The sequence below is a fragment of the Oryctolagus cuniculus genome, chromosome 6 (assembly GCF_051225735.1).
Source record: "Oryctolagus cuniculus isolate XC-2025 breed Fujian yellow rabbit chromosome 6, ASM5122573v1, whole genome shotgun sequence".
Taxonomy (NCBI): domain Eukaryota; kingdom Metazoa; phylum Chordata; class Mammalia; order Lagomorpha; family Leporidae; genus Oryctolagus; species Oryctolagus cuniculus.
The window spans coordinates 69,327,554-69,345,262 of NC_142872.1; the positions used below are offsets into that span (position 1 = coordinate 69,327,554).

General features: G+C 45.7%; 1 protein-coding gene across 6 annotated transcripts; it reads left to right on the forward strand.

The window, feature by feature from the left end:
• The first annotated feature begins 205 nt into the window (after positions 1–205).
• Positions 206–16,984, forward strand: LOC100345280 (zinc finger protein 354B). Of its 6 annotated transcripts, none has more exons than XM_008274954.5 (5): positions 454–830; positions 1,562–1,645; positions 6,134–6,260; positions 6,933–7,022; positions 14,887–16,984. In XM_008274954.5, the coding sequence occupies exons 1-5, from the start codon at positions 798–800 to the stop codon at positions 16,467–16,469; spliced, it is 1,917 nt and encodes a 638-aa protein (XP_008273176.1). In that variant the 5' UTR covers positions 454–797; the 3' UTR covers positions 16,470–16,984. The 6 variants fall into 6 exon arrangements, with proteins under 6 accessions (XP_051689733.1, XP_069932630.1, XP_008273176.1 ...); XM_008274955.5 differs by having other exon boundaries at positions 472–695; XM_089336250.1 differs by lacking the exon at positions 454–830 and adding an exon at positions 856–1,090.
• The last annotated feature ends 725 nt before the right edge of the window (positions 16,985–17,709 follow it).

Here is a 17,709-nt window from a genome sequence, read left to right on the forward strand (position 1 = left end):
ATCATAATTACATTATTGGCTTATTGTCTGCTTCCTTCTCCCAAAATAGTTCTTCAGTGCAATGATCCTTTTGTTCACTGATGTATTTTTATTTATTTGAAAGCCAGAGTTACAGAGAGAGCGACAGAGAGACAGAGAGGGAAATCTTCCATCCACTGGTTCACTCTCCAAGTGGCTGAAGCAGGAGCCAGGAGCTTCATCCGGGTTCCCAAGTAGGTGCAGGGGCCCAAACACTTGGGCTATCTTTGCCCCTTTCCCAGGCCATCAGCAGGGAGCTGGATCGAAGTGGAGCAGCCTGGACTGGAACCTGCGCCCACATGGCTTCACTGATGTATTTCAAACTGCTTAGCACTGAGCAGGTGGCTCAATCCTCTTGCTAAATAGACTCAGTGTAAATAAGTTTGTTCTTGGCCATTTTCTGGTAACCTCACCATCATTTACTAAAGTGCGGAGTTAAAAGATACCGCCTTAGAGGAGCCTCCCTTCCTTTCTGGGAACTAGGAAGCCAAGGCCTCTACCAGCTCAACTGAGCATCGCAGGTAATCCGCTCACGCAGGGCGCCACCACAGGCTAGTGCGGAGTACTACACGTCCCAGAATCCTTAAGTTCTCGTGCGGACTACATTTCCCAGCGGCAGTAGCGGTCCCCCGCTCGCCCAGTCCAGACCTGCGAGGGCCGCGCAGTGCGGCAGGGAGGTGAGCGGCTGCTGGCCCTGAGGTCGCCGGGTTGGTTGTCTGTCTCGCGGCTGCTGCCGGGTGGGGCAGTTAGGGAGCCTCCCTTCTGCAAGCATACTAGGGATGCCCGGCCCCAGGAACCTTGAGCCTGGGGAGGTGAGTGGCAGGAGGCGATCCCAGGCCTGGGGGACTGCGGCGCCGGCGCCCGCGAGACGCTGGGGGAGGCCTGGGCGCGCGGGTGGAGCCCCCGGCCTGTCGCCTCCCTCTCCCTGCAGTCTCGCGGCGCCCCTGACCGCTTTGGTTTGGGCGCTAGGGTTTCCTCCTGCAGTTCCGGCCGCTGGCCCGGGGCCGCTAATGGGAGGCGCCTGCGTCCCCGACAGCCCGAGCCACGGCTGGACCTGGGTCCTTAGTTCTGGGTCCGTCCCCCTTTCCGCCACGGAAAAACCCGCGTTTTCCTTTTCTCAGACGGTTTTCTCTACAAGTCTGGAAGTGGATTCTGTGGTGGGAGGGAGGTGGGGGCGGTGCCCAGGGCCCGCGTGCTTGGAATCCTGGCGGTGCCCTCACTGCGGTGGGACCTGGGCCCGTGGCCGCGCGCTGGCCTCAATCTCTTGATCAGTAGAATGGGGCTTCTAGTCTATGGGGCTACGCAGTGTAAGGCGGTGCTGGCGCTGCTGCAGTGGAGTCCAGGGTCCTCCTCCTCGAGTGTTGCTCCTGGCAAAGTGGACCAGGACGACCCTGGCTGCCTCTCTGGTTCTGTCCACTCCTGGCTCCTTCTGACTTTCCTCTCCGCGGCAATTTCCTCGGCTGTGTAAGAATTTCAGAGCCGCTGCCTTTGACGGGTGGGAAGCAAAAGAGGCTTCCTCCTGCTTCCCTTTCTCTTCTCTCAGCTGCACCTGGAGCCTGCACCTGCCCTCCAGGGACGAGCGCAGAAGGAGGATATGGCCGCCAAGCTGAGGAAGAAGCGGCCTCAGGTGAGCCCATTGCCGTCTCAGCCCTCGGGGAGTGGGATTTTTTTTTTATCCCTAGGCGACCAGTTTTGGGACCATAAGTCCTTTGACTTTGGAGGACTTGGTCTACCTCCGTGAGTGGTGGATTCTGCCCTCATGTCTAGAGGGTTTTTTTAAAAAAATTTTTTTTTAGAATGTATTTATTTGAAAGGCAGAGTTGGGAGGGGGAGGTCTTCCATCTGCTGGTTCACTCCCCAAATGGCTGTAATGGCTGGGGCTGGGGCTGGGTCAGGCTGAAGCCAGGACCCAAGAGCTTCTTCTGGGTCTCCCACGTGGATGTGGGGCCCAAGCACCTGGGCCATCTTCTGCTTTCCCAGGCCCATTAGCAGGGAGCTGGATCAGAAGTGGAGCAGCCTGGACCCGTGGAGTGCTGGTGCCTCAGGCAGCAGGTTAACCCACTACACCACTGTGCTGGTCCCAGGGGGGGTTTTCTTTCCAGCTCAGAATTATGAGCCTAGCCTTCCTCCCATAGTTTTTGTTGTCTCTGTCTCTTAACTTCATGGGTCGTGTGCCTTGCTTGTACCACTTTAAAAACTTATCTTGACCTGGAGCTTTCTTTCTCATGTTGGGGGAGTGAGGGAGGCATCCTTTCCAGGTGAAATGATGGTGAACAAAGGATAGTGGCATTGCAGGGGCTCGAGGGATCTCCCGAATCTGACAGCAGGTAGAAGACTCCTCAGGAAGCCACAGGGAGGGGTCTGTGGGATATGGGTGGTGGGTAGGTGGTGTACTTCCAAGATCAGGAAGTGGGGATCTGAAGCCAGTTGGCCAGCTTTTAACTTATCTTGTCTGTTGCTGTTCATGGGCCTTGAGCAAATAACTCCACCTGTTTGTGCCTCACGGCTTGTGCCTCACTTTCTGCACCTGTGAGATGGAACTACTATGCCTGCCTTCTCTGATAGATGGGATGATTGTGTGAGTTAGTGCATGGGAAGTGTTTGATCAGGGCCAGGCACAGTGTGTAGCTGCTGTGGTAGCTAAGTGATATTACCATGCTGATGATATTGATGTGGACAGAAATTGCTAAACCGTGCTTGTAAGACCCAAAAAATACTTGTCCCTTATCTACTCATCTTTGACAAGAACAGTTGATTTTTTTAAAGATTATTTATTTATTTGCAAGATTGAGTGACAGGAAGGGAGAGGGGGGAGAGAGAGAGAGATTTTTTTTAGCTTGCTGGTTTGACTCCCAAGGGCCCATAATAGTTGGGGGTGGGCCAGAGCCAGAAACTCCATCTGGTCTCCCATGTGGGTGGCAGGAACTCAAGAACCTGGACCATTGTCTCCTGCTCTCAGGCACAGTAGCAGGAAGCTAGATTGGAAGCAGAGGCAAGACTTGATTGCAGACACTTTGATATGGGGTGTGAGCGACCCAAACTGCGGCTTACGCCACTACGCCTGCGTGAACAGTTGATATTTGCTGAGTATCTAGCATGCTGGGAGTGTGCTGAGGGCTTTATGTTTCTCACTCTCACAGTAGCACAGCGATTACTATTCCTGTGTTGCTTACATGTGAGGAAACAAGCCCGAAGAAGTCAGTTAACCTGGATTCCGTCCCAGGTGTGTCCAGCCCTCAGTCCACACTCAGGCCTTCCAGCCACTCCTCTGGTATGGGTTTCAGGGCAGGGGCAAATCCAGCCACCTGTTTCCAGAGCTCCTCTGCCAGGTAGCATTTTTTTCAGGACTAACAAATGTGGTGGGGTTGAACTTTTCCCCTTAAGGCTGCCTGATTATGGGTTTCAGGGCAGGGGCAAATCCAGCCACCTGTTTCCAGAGCTCCTTTGCCAGGTAGCGTTTTCTTCAGGACTAACAAATGTGGTGGGGTTGAACTTTTCCCCTTAAGGCTGCCTGATTTGACTGCAGCAGAGCCAGGTTGCTCTCTTGCCCAGAATCTTCTCCAACCCCGTGTAAGATCCTTAACTTTGCCTGCTGCCGGTGTGTCTGCTTGCATATGAAATTCAGTGATGGGAAGTTTAAGTCCAGAGGGAACAGAGAGCGTGCAGGTTCACAGAAAACTGGAGTTTGGGTCGTGCCGCTGCCATTGGTAAGGTGCTTGCCTGGGGCCTTCGCTGCCCTGGGCCTCCTGCTCCTGTCTCTGAAAGAGAGTGGGGCCAGGAGATGGCATTTTGTCCTTTGAGCTGGCCAGCTTTCTCTCATCGTTCAGATTATGTCATGTGTTTTTCTAGTCTGTCAGTTTGTGAATTCTTCGGGGCAAAGATTATTCCTTGTATTTCTCCCAAGATCCAAATAATTTAATGCTGTTTCTTGCCATAAAAATATTATAGGTCATGGTAGAAATTTTAAATAAAGTGTGTGTGTGTGTGTGTGTACACATACACAAATGCCTGGGCCAGGGAACTTCTGAAAGTTCATAGAGATACATCATTAAAGATAAACTTACTTTGGTACAAAAAAATTTGAGATCCATAGTTTGTTCACAATACTCATTTTCCATGAACTTTTTGAAGACCTCAGTATGCTTGTGTAGATCTGTATATATGTATGTTTGTATATAAGTGTATTTATTTTAGATTTATTTACTTATTCAAAAGGCAGAATTAGGGAGAGACAGAGATCTATCCACTACTTCATTCCCCAAATGGCTGTAACAGCCAGGTCTGGGCCAGGCTAAAGCCAGGAGCCAGGAACTCCGTTTGGGTGTCCCATGTGGGTGGCAGGGGCCCAGTGCACTTGGGCCATCTTCCATTCCTTTCCCAGGCACATTGGCAGGGAGCTGGATCAGAAGTGGAATAGCCAGGACTTGAATCAGTGCTCATGTGGGAGGCTGATGTTTCAGGAGGAAGCTTAACTTGTGTGCCAAAACGCTGGCCCCAACTAATTTATTTAATATATAAAAAAGAAAGTAAAATTACCCTTAACAGTACCATTCTGGGAACAATCACTGTTTGTTGTTTGTTATTTTTTATGCATCTCTAAGGGTAATATTCTATTGTGCATACATAGTTTGTCCTCACAACTGTAATGCATTGCATAATATTTCCTTATACTGATACAGTGATAACTAAGATTTGAACCTTTAATATGAATCTGACTTGGGATAGATGCATTATCTCATTTATTAACTATATGGAAGGTTTTTTTTTTTTTTTAAATTGAAAGTTATAGAGAGAGGTAGAGACAAAGAGAGGTCTTCCATCCACTGGTTCACTCCCCAAATGGCCACAATGGCTGGAGGTGAGCTGATCCAAAGCCAGGAGCCAGAAGCTTCTTTTGGGTCTCCCATGTGGGTACAGGTGCCTAAGGATTTGGGCCATCCTCTGCTGCCTTGCTAAGGCACATGAGCAGGTAGCTGGATTGGAAGTGGAGCAGCTGGGCATCAAACTGGTGCCCGTATGGGATGCCAGTGCTACAGGATGGGGCTTTAACCTACTGCGCCACAGTGACGGCCTCTGGAAGTATTTTTTGTTTTTGTTTTTGTTTAATTTACTTGAGAGCTAGAGCTTCTGTCTACTGGTTTACTCTCCAAATGGCTGCAGTGGTCAGGGGTGGGCCAGGCCAAAGCCAGGAATCAGGAACTCAGTCCAGGTCTCTTCATGTGAGTGGCAGGGACCCACCTACTCTATCACCATTGCCTTCTGGGGTCTGATTAGCAGGAAGCTGGAGTCAGCTGGGGACAATTGGAGCTGGATATCCAACCAGGTACTCCACACTGGCCTCTTCGCCATAATGGCAAACACCCACCCCAGTGTGTAAGAGTCAGAGGCACTTGACAGAGTGACTGAGAATGGAGCCTAGGGGTTTCCCCTGGTTGCCTTTCCAGCTCTGCCACTGAGCAGCTGTGACTTCAGGCAAATGTCTCATCCTCCCTGTGGCTTTGCTTTCTCTTGGGTAAAATGGGAACAGTACCTGTACCTTCCTTGAAGGTCATTGTGAAGATTAAAGTTTACACCAAAGATTAATACAGCTCTCAGAGTAGTACTGGCCCGTGTAAAACATTCTAATTTTTTACTCCTTTCCTCAAGCTTGCCTAAGCATGCGGATGGTGCCCCAATTGTCTAACCCGTCCCTGATCAGAGAGAATTGAGGTTGTTTCCAGTTTTTTGCCATTACAATACCGTGACAAGTATCCTTATGCTTGTGTTTTTGTGCACTGTTATACAAACATAGTAATTGGTAACTTAAAGAACATATTTTAAGGCTTCTATTCATATTATTAAGTCACCCCAGAACAGTTATCCTGATTACTGTCCCACCAACGACCTCTACACATCCCTCACAGTGGTTACACAAGGCCCGTTCCTGCTTTATGCTGCTCTCTGTGTGTTTGTTACCAGTTACTTGCTTGGTAAAAAGGACCTGGAACCTTTAGAACCTTGCCTAAATCTCTGCATTTCGTGGGTGACCTATCTCCTTCCCCGCTGTTGCCTCCCTCTCTGTATGCGGCGTGGTCCCTGGAGAGCTGTCCTTCCAGTCCTTGGCTTGTCCTTCCAGGTGTCAGTGACGTTCGAGGATGTGGCCGTGCTGTTCACCTGGGATGAGTGGAAGAAGCTGGATCCTTCCCAGAGAATCTTGTACCGGGACGTGATGCTGGAGAACTACAGCAACCTGCTCTCACTGGGTAAGGAAGCTCCCCATGGACACGGAATTCAGAAATTGGGATCTTGGTACCCCCTTTCCTGTCTAAAGCCGTGGGTACTCGGCAAGCTCACGCCGAGTGTGCTGACTCCCCCCTTGTTGGTGTTGAATTGCTCCATGTCTGAGATGGGAGGGTGGTTATTAGTAGTCGTCGCCCTCCGTGCGTGCAGCTTCACATTTGCCGTTCCTTCGTGTTGAGTCAGTGTTCCTACTGTTTCGTGGTTCCCTGGCTCAGCCCTGAGCTGAGGCTTCTTTCGCTACCCCCTCACTTGCCTTTTCCATGTCTCTTCTCCAGCCAGATAAATATCTAAGGTTCCATCTCTGAAAGGGAGTCGGATAGTATTTTCTCACTAAAAAGTAGCCTGCTTGGTACAGAATTCTTCCCATAGATACAGCTTATACATTTAAATTCAATCTGTGCATCCAACTTCCTTCTATAGCGAGTTAGTAGTATCCTGTTCATCCACTCTGCCTTTATGTTTCCCTAACATAGAATTATGACACAGTCCCTGACACAGCCCCTCACATTATGGGGGCACAACCTGAACACCTCACATAAGTTTTTATACCATTCTTTAGATCTTCCACTCATGTGTGGAATACTACTTTGTGTCAAAATAAGAGCAAGTTTTTTGTTTTGTCTGTCTATGAGCAGGACTCCCATGTACCAAGCCAAATGTCATCTCCCTGTTGGAGCAAGGAGAAGATCCCATAGAGGAAGAAAGTCCTGGAGGCTTCTCTCTAGGTGAGTGGGAGGTCAAGGTACTGGCGACAGCCTGGTTGATAAGAGGAGGCAAAGCTTGGAGTGTTGGCTGGGAAACCACCTTGAGGGTTCCCAGCCCCCACTATCTGGGAAAGGAGCACCCTGACTCCTAGACATGAACTTCCTCTTACTGTCTGGCAGTCACTCTCAGATGAATCTCTCAGGGTCTCGTTTCTTGTTCTGTTGTTTCAGAGGAGGGCTGCATTTTCATGTGGGCCTTCAACAGATGTAGTGTAGTTAAGGAATTGGGTTAATCCGTCCTGGCTGAAGCCCAGGGTATGTAAAGGGGGAAGGAATGAGATTGGAACTGTCTGATGTATGACCAGAAGTGATTGAAGCAATAAGAGAATTGTATGGTCCTTGGTATGTTAGCAAATTTAATCTGAACCAGAAGCAACTTAAATGTCCTTTGAAATAACTATAGCTAAAGAAGCTATGAGATGCCCTCTTTATCACCACAGTTAAAACAAAAGACCGTGCTCATGTGGATGGTACTACAAGGCACGTTAAGAACCGAGGAAAGTTACAGAGAAGTGTTCAGCTATGTCCCCATTTATGTTTAAAGAAAATTCGGTGTGTGTTTTTGAGTGTGAACACAGAAAGAAAGGTGAGGGGGACCCCTCCTTAGCAAGTGAACCTTGTTACATTTGAGAAGGGTGATGAAAGGGAACTTTTTTTTGTTATTTTTTTTTTAAAATATTTATTTATTTTTTGACAGGCAGAGTGGACAGTGAGAGAGAGAGAGACAGAGAGAAAGGTCTTCCTTTTGCCGTTGGTTCACCCTCCAATGGCCGCCGTGGCCAGCGCGCTGTGGCCAGCGCACCGCGCTGATCCGATGGCAGGAGCCAGGTGCTTCTCCTGGTCTCCCGTGGGGTGCAGGGCCCAAGGACTTGGGCCATCCTCCACTGCACTCCCTGGCCACAGCAGAGAGCTGGCCTAGAAGAGGGGCAACCGGGACAGAATCCGGCACCCCGACCGGGACTAGAACCGAATGTGCCAGCGCTGCAAGGCGGAGGATTAGCCTAGTGAGCCGCGGCGCCGACCCTTTGTTTACATTTAATATTTAAATATTTTGCAGACAGAATTTATTCATGAAGTCCTTATGTGAATTGAATTTAATAAGAAGGATCACTTTGGAAGCATGCAGGGCTAGATTTAAAGATGAAGCAAGAAATGAGAAGCCTCATAGCGCTGTTGCAGTAATGGAAGTCCCAGGAGGCTTGTTCTGTGAGGCTTACAGAGAAGAGCAGGAGCCAGCTTGGCAAGGGTTTGGTGAGGGATAGATTTGTTTGTTTGTGGGCAGTTGTTTCAGTAGGTAGCATTGGAACTAAAAAGGGAGGTCAGGGCCTTCGGTGTGTCGGTGGTGTTTGAGGCCTTGAGCGATCAGGTTGGGCAACAGCAGAGGACAGAATCCCAGGGTTTTTGGGAAAGAGGAATCTGTGACCAAATCTGGGAAATAATGAGAATGAAAGAGGTGCCTGGTGTGGCAGTTGGGCACAGAGCCATTGATTGGAGGCTTTGGCACAGGAGGATAGATTGGCACCCCCTCAGCCACTGCCTGCCTGTCCCTTTCTAAGTACAGAATGAGCCTGGAGCTTGCCGGGGCCCTTGTCCTCAAGGAGTTTGCAGTCCTGTGGGGAGGTGGAGGGTGAATACAGCATGTGCACACAGGGTGTGGACTGACAGATGCTGGGGAGAGCCATGGGAAAAGGCACAGGTGCTGTGAGAATGCAGAGTGGGAGGGGCGATGTCTGCACAGACTTCCCTGAGGTGGGACCAGGGATCTGAGAAGGTAGAGGATTATCCCAGGCTAGGAATTAGCAGAAGTGCAGGACCAGAGAAGGGAAACCAGCTGTGGAGACCAAAATGGAGCAAGGAGAAGGAGAAGAGAGTTAGCAGCAGAGAGCAGCGGGCACCACATCCCACCAAGCCCAGGCCCTGTTGCAAAATTTGGTAGGCAGCTTCGGGACAGCCACTCTGCAGAGACCAGCCCGTAGCCCATGGCTGGGAGGCCAGCTGCCCTGTGTGCTGGGGAGAGCTCTTCTCATTTCTGTGTTGAGATGCTTTGGTAAGTGAACCACACTTGTCAGCCTTTTTTAACTCTCATTTAGGAGAAGTCTACTAATTGTGTGGAAACTACCAGAGGCCACACAAGATAAACAGAAAGTGGGCTGCAGGGAGGCAGCTGAGAGGAGGCACCATGTGGCCTGAGTGTGAAAAGTCAGAGGGAGAGAAGAAAGATCTGTTCCCTTGCCCTGTCTTAGTGAGTCTCTCCTCCTGAAAACAGTGAGTCCACGAGATTAAACTGAGGACATGGGCTGTCCAGAGCTGTCCTGAGAGATGCAGGACACCTGATTACAGACAGGGTCAGAGTTGTGGCCTCGCCTCAGTTTTAGGAAAACTAGGAGTGAATTACTTAGTGAAGTACAGGGCTCCTTGGTAGAGTTTACAATGGATTGTCTTAGCAGTTTCAGTGTCCCAGGTGAGGGCTTTGTCAAGCAATAAAAATCCAATTAGCGTTTAGGTGATCTGCACCCAGTTTCATCTTGTTAGGGGGGAATGGCCTGGAGAAAGATGACCTCCATGCAGACAAGGTAGAAAGCAAAGCAAGATTTATTTAAGTCAGAAACCTCCTGCCACAGTGGCTAGGAGAGGGACTCCAAGAGAGGCAGACCCCAGAGGCTCACGGAAGTGGGGTTTTGAAGCATGATTTTTGGGGAAAACAGGACAGCAGCTAGCAATCCGAAGGTGGGGACCAAACCCATCCAAAGGTCGGATTTGTAATCTTGCTTGCCCTGCCTAGCTTGCTGATCAGAGCTGGAGGCAGGCAGGATAGGGAACTTCTTTTATTCTCAATGATGAGACTAGAAACTCTGAAGGGCGGGATGGGGAGAAGCATGCAGTGGGCTTTGGCACTTCAGTCTTGTTACATATAATTTTTGGGGAGAAACGAGCATTTTGCATCCTCTTAGGGGGACTCCCATTTCCTCATTTCCACTGGGATCAACCTGACTGCCTGTTAACCTGTGTGACTCCTCCCAGTCTGGTTTTGGGTTTAGGGCTTAGTGGCCTCACAGATCCTGACAGTTGGATTCAGTGTAGCAGACCTCTGGGAACTCCTCAGGGGAACCTGGATCTCCAGAGCAGTGTGGCTCACTCTTGAAGGTAGAGAAGGTACTCCAGGTCACTACACAATTATAACAAGAGGACAGGAATAGAGTCTAGGTTTTTCTGAAGGTTCTTAGTTTGTTAATTTGTAACTATGAAAACGTCGGTCGATTAGGAAGCAGAATCAAGTAGAAGCAAAAGAAATTCCTAGAAATGGAAAGTAAAACACAGCAAAAGGACCTTTTTGTTAGTTTCTTAGCCAGACAGAAAAGAATGATTTCTAGTGATTTTAAAACACAGCAGTTCCACTGAAAGTGCTGGTGGGTGTAGCCTAAGGACAGAAACATTGCAAACAAATTTCAAGGTTGTTTTTAACCATCATGATTTTTAGCAATAACACTGGTATGGTTGTTTTTAAATTATAGCCTGTAGGATAAACAAATGAGTAATATAGTAAGGATACAATTTTTAACACATAAGAGAGGATAGAAAATGAAAGAAGTTGAAAAGCAGAATCCTTTTAATATTAAATTTGAGTTGAAAATACCACAATGAACTCAATGGGGTTTAGTCTCATTTAAAAAGTATCTCTTTTTTGTTTGGTTGTTGGTTTTGGGCAGCTTGAACAATAGAAATTTGCTTTCTTACAGTTGTAAAGCCTGGGAAGGCCAAGGTCAAGGGCCTTGCTGGCTTAGTTACTGCCACATGGCTGCTTCCTCATGTCCCTATACAAGGGTTATGTTACTGGGTGCTTGCTTATTAATAAATTTGGAATATTAATAAGCCTTGTGGGTTCTTGCCACAAATTCAGAGAATTCTGAATATTGGCATAAAGGAACAAGGCAGCATGATAAGTTTTAAGCTTTTTCTTCAGTGAGAGAAATGTATAGGAGTGAGGGCTCTAAGAGAGAGGGAAGTCTGGATTCATACTGAGTACCAGGAGCCAGCCATGTGGAGGAGCATGCAGGCCGGGAGGCATGGAGCGGGTGGTCCGAAGGCATAGGGTAGCAAGGGGATTCAGGGCAGCGAGGAAGAAGGGCAAAGGGAAGGGGGCAAAAAGGGCTAGGCCCACCGTGTTTCAGGCCTTTAATCCACTTCCAAAAGGGAGTGGTTAATTAGCCTGATTGGCAGGTGGGTACACAGGTGTGGTCAGGTAGAGGCATGAGGTCACACAGGTGCGTGGTGAAGGTGTGGTCTTCCAGCTCACAAACCTGATCAATTTTATCCTATATGCTTGCCTACAACAGTTGGGGGGAGGACACCTTAAAAGCGTTTCTTGGCTTTATCGTCTAAATGAGGTTGAAACAAACCCAGTAGCCAGGAACACCTCCAGCTCCCAAATTTGCAGTACTTTTAAACATTCTTTCCCATTGCAAAGAACCAGGACTTCTTGGGGAAATGATTGATTCTAGATCCGGAAAGTACCTTTTCAAGATGAACCTTGATTATCTCTTCCTACTGAAGAGGAAGAAAGCTATCAGGGTGAATGAATCATATCAAGAGCCCATTTGAAGGGACTGAAATTAGTCATAGGTAGGATGGTTGGGAAACAAGTGGTGACTACATGCATTTTAAAAAGAAAAAACAACTCAGCATAAATTCATGTTGATGTTCGTGGAGGTAGGTGGGATAGGTTCTTATCTTTGCACAGAGAGAATTCAGATGTGAGACAGAGCAGTGGTAAGCAAGGTAGCAAGGTTTAATTGGGTAAGGCATCCATCAGAACAGATGGACACCTATCTAGTCAGAATCAGAGAGAGTGCTCAGACTGGGGAAAGCAGGGTTATGGTTTAATGGAGAGAATATACCAGACAGGCCAGGCAGGTAGCTCAGAAAGAGCTGAGAGCTGAGTATGCAGCTTCTATTCAGACTGGGGCTTTTAAGGGAATGAGGTCCTGGTGGGTTCTCCTTCCCTTCCTCCTCCCCCTGGACAAAGGATTTGCTGAGTGTGAATTAGGTAAAATTCCTCCCAAGGCTTCATAACTCAGTGCTATCAGAATGGATAGCCCGCCTGGTGCTGGGAAGAGGACTTTTCTCTGGTGTGCTTTCCCAGGGGAAAGCTGGGAAGGTTTTTTTTTTTTATTTGGACAGAGTGGACAGTTTTCCTTTGCCATTGGTTCACCCTCCAATGGCTGCCGCGGCTGGTGCACTGCGGCCGGCACACCGTGCCTATCCGAAGGCAGGAGCCAGGTGCTTTTCCTGGTCTCCCATGGGGTGCAGGGCCCAAGCACTTGGGCCATCCTCCACTGCACTCCTGGGCCACAGCAGAGAGCTGGCCTGGAAGAGGGGCAACCGGACGGAATCCAGTGCCCCGACCAGGACTAGAACCCGGTGTGCCAGCGCCGCATGGTGTAGGATTAGCCTACTGAGCCGCAGCACCGGCCATGGGAAGGTTTTTATTGCCCAGTGTTAACAGGCTAGGTAACCAGTTTGGTGCTGAGGAGAGAGGTTTCTTTGGGGAGCTTTCCTTGGTGAGGCTGTCAGAACTTTGTAGTGTAAAATGCTATGCTGCTTCCAAGGTGAGCTTCTGAGGCTGTTACATTCCGCTCCCAAGAAACTTGTTTTCCTCAGACACCTCCTCACACACATAGGCTATTTTCTAATTTCCTACCTAACATTCATACTTGTTTCTCTGTTTTATTTCTGCTTTGTGTTAGTTAATTCTTTTTAGTTACATAACTTATGAAGTGAGGCTGTTAACTGTGTAAATTTCCCTCCTAGCACTGCTTTTGCTGGATCCTTATGTTTTTGTAAATTTGTTCCTCTCTATTTTCTGATTTTCCTTGTAACTTCCTCTTTGACTCACTGGTTGTTAGGGTACTTTGTTGAATTACCTTATACTCCTTTTAGTGAATTCTCCAGTTTTACCTTTGCTACTGATTTCTAACTTCATCCTATTATGGTCAAAGAAGGTAACCTGCTGTGATACTCATTCTTGAATCTGTTGAGACTTTGTTATCGGACATATAACCAGCTTGGATAGCCAGTTCACCACACACGAGTGTTGGTAAGAGGAAAGGGTTTATTTCAGAAAGCCGGCATTGTGAGGAAAGAGATTCTTAATCCAAAATGTGCTCTTTCTGCCCGGCAAACCAGCAAGAGGGGGTTTTAAAGGATAATGGTAACCCTAGGGGTAACCCTTATAAATAAAGCAATAAGTATTTAATTGATAATCATGCAGATGTTTTTTTAGTTAGAAAGTATATTTTAAGATAATATAATTTTTAAATATCTTCTGTTAACTGATTTTTCCAAGAAAATTCAGCTACAGGAATCAGAATTTTAAAATTATAGTATTTTCAGTAGGTATGATCTGTTAGAGGAAAAAGATCAACCCATTCAATCTTGTTGCAATGGAAGGACAGAAATTAGAATTTTTTTTTTTTTTTTTTTTTTAGTTTTATGGGAAAGTTTAAACATACAATGTAAAAGTTAAAAGACTACTATAATGAACTTCCACTTATCTGTCACCCAGTTTTAGCAGTTACTAACTTGTAATCATTTTTCCCCCCATCTTTAACAGTGGCTCTCTGCTGAGGGCAGTTTTATTATTTGTCAATGGCTAGAAACATTTTGCTTGTTACATCTTGGTGGGGAGAGATGGTGAGGAAGTTACTACTGCCACCTGGAGGTAGAGAGGCCACGTATGCTGCTAAACATCTTCCAGTTCTCGAGACAGTTCCACATAATGAGGAATTATCTGACCCAGAAGGTCAGCTCGTGTTGAGAAACCCTGATGTCTATCCTGCCTGTATGCACCAACAATTTTGGTGTTGAATTGTTCTGTTCAAGAATAGAAGAGGTCATCTCATTTGGTCAGCAGTACTTTAGTGTTATTCAAGGATATTATAAAATTGTTCTCATATTCATATAAGATTTTCATATTCTACTTTTCTTATTTTGTGTTAGTATAAGTGAAAGGTATTGATTTTCATCTGTCAATTTCATATCCTGCTACTTTAGTGAATGAGTTTGATTATCTGGGATTTTTCACTTAGAGTGTTTGCAGCTTTTTGCTTTACTCAATTGGTGTGTCCAATATCTAATTGAATTTGTTAATACTTCTAGAATAGCATTGGATAGTAGGGAAAATAATAGATACCCTTGCCTTCTTCTTGATCATAGTGGAAATACCTGCACGGCTTCTTGATTAAATAAAATGCTAGCTTTAGGATATATAGATATATATGCATACACATATGTCTGTATATATACATATATAAACATGTAAATATATGCATGCACTCTGTGATGTTCCCACAGTGCTGAAGTTGCCTAACAGTGTATTTCACAGAGCACACATGACACAGGATTGTATGCTGCAGTCAGAAGAGTGCAATGTTAGAGCTCAGAATCAGGAAAAGGTTTACAGAAGAGTTAATACTTAAGAGGCTACAGAGAAAATAATTACAGGAAAAAGGTGTTTTATGAGTCCATGATATGCTTTGGATATCAGGCTGAGTTTCCTGGTTCATACTTTTTCTGGTCCATCTCCTGGTCATGCTTACACTTCCACCCTCCTTAAAGGAGCTTGCTGTATTCATTTAATTACAGTTCGGTCATCATCCACAACTCTATGCCATGTTACTTTCCTATTTTTCCTCTTGCTGGTATCTTTTTAGCTATATAACACACCTTTGTTTAGATAGCATTAATCTTTACTCTTTAAACATTTGGTCTCATTCAACCACATGAATTGTTGGCAATTTGTTTTTTTTTTTTCTTTGTTTTTTTTTAGGATGTAAGAGCAGACTTAAAACTGTAAAGTCAACACAAGCTCAAGACTCATCAAGTCAGGAACAGATGAAGAAAAGACTCAAAGGGGATGAATTCAGGGACCTCATATCAGGAAAACACTGTATATATGATGACAGATTAAAGAAACCCCAAGACAAAAATGAATGTTTACAAATAGTTTCAGACTCCCATGTGAAAAACCTCAGTGTAGACAGAAGCCATAAAAACATTGAACCTGACCAAAACTTGAGCCTGAAGTCAGTCTTTGTAAAGGCACAGAGGATTGCTAGAGAAAAAATATCCTCAAAATACGTAATACAACGAAATACCTTCAAGCAAACTTCAAGTTTACTTACCCAACCAAAAGTCAAGACAGCAGAGAAACGCTATAAATGTAATAAATGTGAAAAAGCCTTCATTCACAATTCATCCCTTCGCAAACATCTGAAAAATCACACCGGAGAGAAACTATTTAAATGTAAAGAATGTTTGAAAGCCTTCAGCCAAAGTTCTGCTCTTATTCAACATCAAAGAACGCATACTGGAGAGAAACCTTATATATGTAAAGAGTGTGGGAAAGCCTTCAGCCATAGTGCATCCCTTTCTAAGCACCTAAGAACCCATACTGTGGAGAAATCCTATAGATGTAAAGAATGTGGTAAATCCTTCAGCAGAAGGTCTGGCCTTTTTATACATCAAAAAATTCATGCTCGAGAAAATCCCCATAAGTATAATCCAGGTAGGAAGGCATCAAATTGTAACACAGCTCTTTCTGGATGTCAAAGAAACCTCAGAAAGAAGTCCTATTTGTGTAATGAGTGTGGCAACACTTTTAAGTCCAGTTCGTCCCTTCGTTATCATCAGAGAATTCACACCGGAGAGAAACCTTTTAAATGTAGTGAGTGTGGGCGAGCCTTCAGTCAGAGTGCATCTCTTATTCAGCATGAAAGAATCCACACTGGAGAAAAACCCTATAGGTGTAATGAATGTGGAAAAGGCTTCACTTCTATTTCACGACTCAATAGACACCGAATAATTCATACTGGAGAGAAACTGTATACTTGTAATGAATGTGGTAAAGCCTTAAGTTCCCACTCAACACTGATAATTCATGAGAGAATTCATACTGGAGAAAAACCTTGTAAATGCAAAGTGTGTGGTAAAGCCTTCAGACAGAGTTCAGCTCTCATTCAGCATCAGCGAATGCACACTGGAGAAAAACCCTACAAATGTAATGAGTGTGAGAAGACATTCAGATGTAACTCATCCCTTAGTAATCATCAGAGGATTCATACTGGAGAAAAACCGTATCGGTGTGAGGAATGTGGGATGTCTTTTGGGCAAAGTGCAGCTCTTATTCAACATCAGAGGATTCATACAGGAGAGAAACCCTTTAAATGTAACACATGTGAGAAAACTTTTAGACAGAGCTCATCCCTTATTGCACATCAAAGAATTCATACTGGAGAGAAACCCTATGAATGTACTGCATGTGGGAAACTCTTTAGCCAGAGGTCATCCCTTACTAATCATTATAAAATTCATATTGAAGAGGACCCTTTGAAAATAGATTTGGATGTGTGAAAGTCTTAAACCAAAGAGCATCAACAAACACATATCTGAGATTGATTTACTAAATATGTGAAAACTTCTAATTTAGTCTTCACCAGATACTAAATTCCAAGAGTAAATCTTGTCCACGTCATAAATACAGAGAAAACTTTCATACCTGTTAGTCACTTTTTAAAATACCCAGACATTTCACAATTGTAGACATTTATATTAGCCATTTGTAAGATAAAAGATTATTTTCTCAATCTATAGCACTGTATGCTATATGCAGCATATAAACAGGAGGAAAATCTGGGTATGGTGGTACTAAATTTCTCATTGCTAAAGTACCAACTATAAAAGCTGCTAGCATATTTATTACAGGTAACATTTTAGTAGCAAACAAAAAACTGATCCTAAATGCATTTTTTACAGCAAAGGACCAAATAAAAGATAAACCACAAACTACCTCCCAGTGTCTGGAATTTACCTTTTCTTAACCTGTTGTCAAACTTTGTGATTTTTATTAAAAAAAAAACAAAACTCTTCTCCTTTTGTTCTAGTAATTTTGAAACTACTAACAGCCTGCCACATTTTCTACACAGTTCTTCATTTTGTTCTCAGAACTTTATTTGCTTTACAAGTCATTTTATGAAATGATAGTTGATGTCATGCAAATAGTCATGTTAACGTTAAGTAGGAACGTTTAGTTCAGGCAGTTGCTTCAAGGGACAAACAAGCCCATGTGGGATGCCTAAGTTGGAAAGAGAATTGAAGTGATAGATTCTCCATATGGAACTGACATAGAACACCTCAAGATACAGATGTTAATAAATACCAAAAACTTGGCCTGCGCTGCGGCTCAGTAGGCTAATCCTCCGCCTTGCGGCGCCAGCACACAGGGTTCTAGTCCCGGTCAGGGCGCCGGATTCTGTCCCGGTTGCCCCTCTTCCAGGCCAGCTCTGCTGTGGCCAGGGAGTGCAGTGGAGGATGGCCCAAGTGCTTGGGCCCTGCACCCTATGGGAGACCAGGAGAAGCACCTGGCTCCTGCCTTTGGATTAGTGCGGTGCGCCGGCTGCAGTGTGCCGCGGTGGCCATTGGAGGGTGAACCAACGGCAAAGGAAGACCTTTCTCTGTCTCACTGTCCACTCTGCCTGTCAAACAACAACAACAAACAAAAACTTGCTACAAAGGAAGGGTGTAAAGAAAAATATGAAGAGCTATCCCGAACACCTAGCAGGCTAATGGGAGATAGCCAATAGTTTTAAAATTT